This window comes from Helianthus annuus, chromosome 11 (assembly GCF_002127325.2).
Source record: "Helianthus annuus cultivar XRQ/B chromosome 11, HanXRQr2.0-SUNRISE, whole genome shotgun sequence".
NCBI lineage: Eukaryota > Viridiplantae > Streptophyta > Magnoliopsida > Asterales > Asteraceae > Helianthus > Helianthus annuus.
The window spans coordinates 68,252,589-68,261,157 of record NC_035443.2 but is presented as its reverse complement, the minus strand read 5'-3'; the positions used below and the strand labels follow the sequence as shown (position 1 = coordinate 68,261,157).

General features: G+C 35.8%; 2 protein-coding genes across 2 annotated transcripts; both read right to left on the bottom strand.

The window, feature by feature from the left end:
* Positions 1–356: 356 nt before the first annotated feature.
* On the bottom strand, positions 357–3,044 carry LOC110890432 (pectinesterase). The gene is made up of 2 exons (XM_022138040.2): positions 2,057–3,044; positions 357–1,401 (listed from the first exon to the last, which is right to left on the bottom strand). Exons 1-2 carry the CDS (start codon positions 3,042–3,044, stop codon positions 374–376), a joined length of 2,016 nt encoding a protein of 671 aa, XP_021993732.1. The 3' UTR covers positions 357–373.
* Positions 3,045–6,050: 3,006 nt separating this feature from the next.
* Positions 6,051–8,021, bottom strand: LOC110890431 (F-box protein VBF). Its single transcript, XM_022138039.2, has 3 exons — positions 7,684–8,021; positions 7,319–7,437; positions 6,051–6,725 (listed from the first exon to the last, which is right to left on the bottom strand). Exons 1-3 carry the CDS (start codon positions 7,942–7,944, stop codon positions 6,266–6,268), a joined length of 840 nt encoding a protein of 279 aa, XP_021993731.1. The 5' UTR covers positions 7,945–8,021; the 3' UTR covers positions 6,051–6,265.
* Between the last annotated feature and the right edge of the window lie 548 nt (positions 8,022–8,569).

Sequence of the window (8,569 nt, the reverse complement as noted above, 5' to 3'; positions counted from 1 at the left end):
TACTAATATCGAAACAACATTTCGTTCCTATTACCTTCAAGGAAAATCAGAGTTATGAAATATGAACTTATGTTAGAAATTATATTACTATATCGATAATGTTGTAAACATGATTTTCGAAACAAAAATGCAATGACATGTTCTCTATATGTAACTTATCTCAAAGGAAGAATACATCTGTTAGAATATGGTAATGGGTTGTAGTTTTCTCCCATTGCTATTTATATATATACATGGTAGCATATATAACAACAATACATGAAAATTCTGCAGTCTATATCTGTAAAGCCACATAAGTTTCTAATAAGGGGTGGAACACCGCCATTGAAGCTAACATCTACAAACACACTAATCATTTAACTCGCCCCTACGTTTAAATAAATTTTCCAAAAAATCTGTTGAAGATAGTCCCTTTTGTGTCTATTGGGGATGCCTCCGGTGTTATCGCCGGATTTAAAACCGGTGCACTTATCTCACTCTCTGGGATCCCATTGCCGGGGCTTTCAGCCGGAGCCAAAGCCGGAGCCGTAGCCGGAGCCTCACCCTTGTCTTTATCCTTATCCTTATCTTTCTTTGGTTTCTTCTTCTTCTTCTTCTTTGATTTCTTTTTCTTTGAACCGGACGAATCGTCTTCGTCTTCGTCGTTGTCCTTTGGCTTTTTACTGTCGTCGTCACTGTCACTGTCCTTGGAATTATCTTCTGGGGGTTCAAACATAAAATCTGAGGTGTAAGGTACACCAGTTGGAGGGATCCACGTGTCCCCGACGATGAACTTTCCGGGCGTGAAGCGGTTTATCCGTTTTGCGGATAGCTCTTTAATGCCCGGCCATTGGACACGCTGCAATTTGGAAGATCCAGGGCCATGGTTGTTGAACTCGGAGTAGAAAAGGGTATCGAAAGCGAAAGTTTCGTTCCATGGTAACCACCCTTGAGGCTGGATTAAATCATCTATGAATGATTCCATTATGATTGTTCTTGAAAACTGCTTCCATGGGCGTCCAAGGTAGGATTTTATTTGCATTCGTAGTGGAAAGTATACCGGATCCGCCACAATGCTGCAGTTTTGGAGGACAAGTCCTGTCGGTTGTCGGCTTTCCTTCCTGCCTTGTGCTGTAACAATGCAGTTCTGGTTGTCCTTCGGCTTCCGGACAACCATGATGCAGTTTTGTAACACGACTGCACCGTCTCCAAATATGAAGTCAATGGTTCCTGAGATGGTGCATTCGCGATAGAATTGGCGGTATGTGTGCGTGTAAAGGGTATCTTGGTAACCATCCATACGACAGTTATAGAAGATTGTATAGTCCGCGCTAACGCGCAATGCCACTGCTTGGTGCTTTTCGGGACCTGCTGTGTTTTCAAATCCAATGTCCCTTGCCATGAAAAAGTCCCCAGCAACAGCTGCAAGTTGTGTAGACTGAGTTAGCTATCAAATGAAAATTGCATTAGAGGTAGTTTACTGTATTGAAGTTATGTATTGAAGTTATAGCTATTAAACTGGTTTGACACGACATGCCACGTTTTATATGACTAGTGACTCAAACACAACACGTTTAACTAAACGTGTCATTTTTGTAAATACTAAAACGGACATGTTTAACAAGTGAGTCACACGACACCACACGTTGAACACGATTAAAGGTAACTGGTTTTATAGCACAAATGACGTGACAATTTAACACGATTACTAAACAAGAATAAAAAATAATTAGAGATAATGTACACGATAAAATAATAGTTACCAAGAATTAATTACCTTCCATATTTACTTGTAACATATTTGATTATTTATAAAACTATGTGTTTTCATAAAAGGGGCCATAAATGTGTCGTGTCGACCTAATAACCTATTTAACACAATAAGTTAAACTTGTTATGTGTGTCATAAACGTGTTAAGGAGATTAAATCCATTTAGACATGTTTATAATCGTGTCATTAAGGTGTTGTCCCATTTATGACCCGAACTCGTTTACCCAAATAAACAACCCGTTTAACTTCTTCCCAGGTCAAGATTGTCAGTCCTAATTGTAATCTACTTTAATGGCCATTGCTTACCAAAAGTTGCAGTGTGGTAGGTGGTAACTCCATCTATGAAGTTTAAGCTTCCTGTAATTTTTGTTCTATCCGGGCCATCGCCCATCACCATTATATGAGTCAAGTTCTTAGGGATTCGGATGATCTCGTTGTATATGCCCTCTTTAACATAGATCACATACGTGTTCTCTCCTTCAACAGGAATCTCTTTCAAAGCTTCATTAATAGAATTGAAGTCTCCACTCCCATCTAGTGCAATAGTGACATTTGGAATGATCTTCTTGGGTTCTTCCTCTAATATTCTTTGTTTTGCATCATCTATCCATTCAGGATAGTTGTAGTCATTGTTGTTCGTGGAAAGCAGCCGACGATTAGCAGCCGGAGGTCCACCGAATTCTTGAAAAACCTGCGAAAAATCGGTGATCAAAGCAAGGCAGATGCTGGTTAACTCCATAGATTGGTTCAACAACTTTCTCATTCTTTCTCCAAAATCTCCTTCTGTCTTTTCAAACCCATCTAGGCATGTTTGTTCATAGGATATGGCACCACTCATCCATATCTTGAGTTGGAAGAGTGCTTGGCCTAAATCATTAAGATTGAAAATATTCATGTTATCAAAAGATCTTCGTAAATCTGTAACCGCAAGGCCTGCAAGCTCCTTGCAACTCTTGATAGCATCATTCGTTCTTGGATCTTTTTGAACCTCTTTCATGAGCGATGAGTTCTTCGCTGCATCGTCAAGTTGCGCGATAGAGATCTCGAACAAGGTCTTTACATGGTCATAAGGGTCTGTAGATTGGGTGTGAGCTTTGGTAAGGCTGTCAATACATGTTTGTTTATAATCCGTATTCTCGCAAACCGCTTTGATAGAGGCCTTAATGTCATCATCAGCCTTTGGGGTTTCGGATTTCGGTTCAGAATGTCTGTGCACCATGACAACCAAGGCGATCGCGCAACCCAAAAGCACCAAGGAAGCCGCGGTTAGGATGGCAAGTCTTGTCTTGCTCATCTTTAATCCTTGCCCCTATAGAAATTTATGTTGTTGTTTTTTCTTTCTTTTGTGGTTTTGTCACCTATGATCTCTTCTATAATATTATACAATCTATCTAACTAACTTAACTACCTTTGTAATTTAAAATGTAAGGAATTGTTAATGATTAGAGAGGGCCTGATCGAAGTGTAAGATTGACCCTCCTCCTGTTGAATCAATTGGACAAAGGCCTCCCCTTTTGAATTTGTTACAGTTGAAGGAGACCTTTAATTTTGATATTAAAGGTGGGAACAAAGAAATTTTGAAAGAAACAATTGTATAGGTTGGTTTCTTTTTCTTGTTGAGAAGCTGAGGTTTGGAGGAAAATAAGACCTTTGCATTTTCTATTTTTGGAGGAGAGGACATAATTTTTCCAATACAAGTGATATAGATATATATATATATATATATATATATATATATATGTGTGTGTGTAGTTTTTTTTTATAATTTATTTATAACAAGTTAGATAATTCCATATTTTATAGAGATTACAGAACTAACTTTATAAAAATGGTGCCTCACAATTGATCTACACATTTTCTTACATGGATGGTGATGGGCTTGCAGGTCAAAAGGGAGCTAGACATTATGTGTCTACTTATGGCGATACCGATGATGCAACTCGAGCTTGGTTTTCAACAGGGATGAACCAAAGGAAAAGCGCAAAGGCGCAAAACCCAACAAGTTACTCAAGGTTCATCACAAGTGCGGCAGCTATACAAAAGAGACCACAAGTACATGAAAAGAGCATTCGTCATGTCAGGTCATGAACCGATCAGGGCATGCTGCAAAGGAAAATTTTAGTAAAAACTTTATTATACAATTTATAAAAGATTTTATTTAAAGTTACTTTTAGTAGTGTCCAAAGATTTTATAAAGTTGAATCATCCTCATCATCATACTCAGTAAATCCCACCAATAGCAAAGCAAATGTAGAGTCTGAGAAGTGTAAGATGTAGACAACCTTACCTCTATCCCGTAGGAATAGAGAGGCTGCTTCCAGTGAGAACCCCGGCTCGATAGTAGTTTTGCATCAAGCTTTGGACATAAGGCACATAACACTCAACAATCGGGACAAAGACCGATTAGTGCATGTACCCTTTTGTCTTTCAGCTATCAACGCCACCACATGATGCATGATTAAACGTCCTCAGCTTTTAACGTTATTTTCACGAAATTAGTAAAATAACGTTAAAATTAGTGCACTTTCACTTTTGCCCCCCCGATGGCCTACACATATATACATTATATGCGCATACCGCAAGCTGGGCGTTATTTTATAAAGTTGAATAAAAACATTTAAAAAAAAAAACATTTAACCGTGGCCTTTCTAGAGTTTGAGGCCTAAGTGGCCACCCCCTTTTCTGGCTTTTTGGAATGTAGATGTCGGCACTTCTACGACCTTACTTAAACAGGGTCTGTTCTATAGGCTCGTATTTCTGTATTCTGAATCAAGATGTCGCCCTTCTCCTGAGCATACAATTAATGAAACCTTCCTGAAAAAAAAAAAAACTTTCATATTTAAATAAAAGATAATATTTAATAATGAAAAAGTACGATGAGGGTGTGAAACGTCAGAAATTCCACGGGTCCTTTTCATTCTTTGAAAATTCTCAAATTGTTGAAGGTCAAATATAACTACTACCAATCTGAAATCAAAAGATCCATTCATAATAATAATAACTACATTTTAGCCGGTGCCGCGCGTTGCGGTGGCAATGTCACGTCTGTAACTTCGTTACAAGAGATACGATGATGACATTAACGTGTGATGCTTACACGTGATATGACGCGTTTTTTACTTTGTTATACATATTGCGTTAGTAACAATAACTTGCTTAGAAATAAATAAAAAGATGTAAGAACTGCTTAATTTACTTCAAATATAGTTGTTATGATTTATGACAAAAATGTAAGAATTGCTCTAGTTTCGTAATGGTTGTAAAGTATTTTGATTAATGTTGTTTTATTTTTCTAAACAAAAGATTATGAGAATGTAAATGATTGTTATTTCATATAAATCATTATGAGAATATTAAAGATTATTATTAGGCTTCATATAAATTAGTGTATTATCACAATATATGAAGTTGTCATATATTGAAGGTTAAAAAAGAAAAGTTGTTAAAGGTTGAGGGTTAGTATGTATATGTATTAAAAGGTGAAGGTTTAAAGAAAAAGGTCTCACCGATCTTTCTCTTTAAGATATAGTTAATAATAATAATAATAATAATAATAATAATAACAATAACAATAACAATAACAATAACAATAACAATAATAATAATAATAATAATAATAATAATATATAAATAAGGTTATATGATTTTATTAGGTGCTTCCTATATACGTCACTCGCAATCTTATCCCATACTCTTTTCAAATGGTTGTTTGAGATTGCAAGTAGGGTTGTATTGGGGGATACAATTCCTAAAGTTGCGTATTTAACTTTGGAAAAAGCTTTACCAAAGTTTAAAGTTTCGTGGGCCATCTAAACGTTAAGGCTTTTCACACTGACGGAACCATAACGTTTTAGTCGAGGGTCATCAAAAGCTTATAATTTTTTTTTATGGGTTACAACAGAGGGTTCATCTCATGTTTGTTTTTTAAAGACTCAGATTTTGTATATAAAAAGTTAATAAAATTCTGGAGACTGGAGGGTCAGCGGACCCTCTTGACCCCCCTCTGGTTCCGTCCCTGGGCTTGTGTCATAGCCCCCTTATTTTAAACAACCGTTGGAGGATTTGTCGTTTGAAGGTTAGAGTTTGTGTTATAGCCCGATGACCTTTTGAGTTTTTTGTTAAAAGGTCCATTGGGTTTGGAGGTGGAGTATATAGCTTTCAGGGTGGGGTATAGTTTAATACAATCACCGGTAAACCCTTTATCAAAAAAAAAAAAAAAAAATTAGTACGGCCATTTCATTATTAATTGAGATTAAGTCTCATAAAAATTCTAGACAAAGTTACAGTCTTGCATGGAAATTGGTATATATTAACATTTATATCACCTGTCAACAGGAAAATAGTAGTAGTCAAGAAACACTTATAAATATATAGAATGCTTTCCCTTTCATGCAAAGAATTACATACAAAAAAGAATTAAAAAATCATAACTTTTGACTTCTAAGTACTCTTTCCTTAACTTTTTATAAGCTTTTATAAAAGAATTTAAATGGTATTTGGTTAGGTTTAAATTTGTTAATATTTTGGCCTGATTTCAATTCCTTCAATGATAAGTCCTCCTTTTAGTTGATGACCCTTAACCTCCATTAAATTCATCTTCACCATTTCACTTTTCTCTCCAACAAAGAACTCTCCAAGTTCAACTTCCATCCATCCATCGCCTCGCTTGTTAGGACGTCGGCCTTCTCCTTGGACCACCCTTTTCTCCATCATTTGTCTCCGGTTCATGAAAAACAATGATCCAAGCTGTTGTTTTTGGTCATCCAGAGGGCATAAAAATGCTGTGTTGGTAACCAAGCTTTCTTCTTTCGAGATTGATATTTCGGATGGAATAGAGTCCAGCCCAAATGCGCGATCAGAAACTTTGATTATGAGATAAGCACCATATGTTGTGTTAGGAGATAAATCTTGAGTGCTTATTCTTCCTTCAACTTCCAAGTTGGATATTGTTTTTAGCTCAATCACCTCAGGAAATCTGCACAATTAATGAATAATCAATCATTTTGAATGTTTAGGCTAGAGTATGATGAATGTATCACAATTAATAATTGAAAATAAAACCAGTAACTCTAAAAGATTGAAAAAATAACCATGACTCATTGGCTAATAATAATCCTTATTGAAAATGTGACCAATGACAATCATAACTTTCCCTTTCGTTACCAAGAACAATCTTACTCTAATAGAAACGTAATTAACTTCATATGCTTCTAACTTTTATTTTTGTCGTTTTTAAATAATTTGCAAATATGGATTAGAATAAAAGTTGATCATATTGTTCACTAGGGGCACACGAACTTACTTTTTCGTTAGAGTATGATTGTCATTAAAAGCGAAAGTAAAAATTAAGAGTGTCAATGCCATATTGGTAGTATTAATTATTATTGGCAGATGGGTTATAGTTTGGATTTTTAAAATCAAAATTTTCAAAAAAAAAAAAATCATTTTAGACTTTTAAAAGTCAGATGCAATATTTTAGTTGTTAAAAATTAACATAGAGCTTCTAGATTTCATCTTCAAATTTTAAAAGCAACACCTTTGACCAAAAAAAGTAGAACTTTAACTAACCTTGATGTAGGATGGGCAGTCCAGGTCCAATGATTTGGTTCATTGCTTAAAGAAATAGAAAGTGCTCTAGAAGATAGAACATAGCTCTTTTTCCCACTAACTTTGTTTAATAAAAACCTCTGCATGGATTGAACATATATAAAAATCAATACTTTAATAAAAAAAAGTCTACATATTGTCACACCATGCGCTGAAATTCATGCAATCTATACGTTGCGTATAGTTCTACATGCAACGTATATAAACCATAAGTGTGCAAATAGACAGCAACAGTGTGCCAATAGTTTAGGCCTAAAAAAAAAAAATCTAAAATGGAGAATAGCTTTTCAAAATGAGAAGAAAAAAAATCAACATAATTAACTTACACTAACTCCACCATCTATGAGAATAGAATCACACAGCTGGAAAAACAAATCTTTCTTTGAAGAAAGGCTGAGTTGAGTGTGTGCTCTTGAGAGCAACTGAGGGAGATCAGAGGGCAAGAATCCGGCCCAAACGATGTCGGATTCAGCCGCTGATCGCAGCGATGAAGATGCAAGCATTAACCTACATGCATCTGGTGGAGATGTTAGAGACACAATTGTGGAGATACAATCTTCTGACAACATGTTCAAACTGGTGGCCATTTTTAGATAACTTTAAATATTTCTGGATATGATGAAATGGTGGGTAGGTTAAGTTGTGGTTGTGTTATATCATTGTATGTAAAGGTTGATTATATATTAGTGAGATTAACTACGGATTGGGGGGGGGGGGGGGGGGGATGGGGCCGGTGCATGGTTGTTTCTGAGAAACAAGGGGTGTGATTAATTGACTGAGGTGGTCATTAATTCTAGCTACGCAAGTTGGGTGCTAACGCCGTATTTGGTTGAGTTTGAATTGGTCTTTTTGAACATGTGGGTCATATATACCCCCAAACGTTGCGTTATTATATTACAAAAAAGTCAAAGAATAAGTGAATAGAGGAACTCCTAATGACATTATTTTAGATAACGATGAAATACATGTCATACTTCGTAACTAAATGTTCAAATATGATCAGGTTTAACTAGTAAATATAATAGATTACCGTACAAAACGTATGAATAGGTTGAAATCACCTTGAAATGGATTTGAATCTCCAAGAACAAAGTTGAAAATTTGAAAATGAATGAAATAGAGGAGTGTTCAGCCATGTATGCTAGAGAGAGAGTGAGATTGATTTAGTTTGTGATTGTGTCTTGCATTATGAAAAAATATTAGAAGATATGG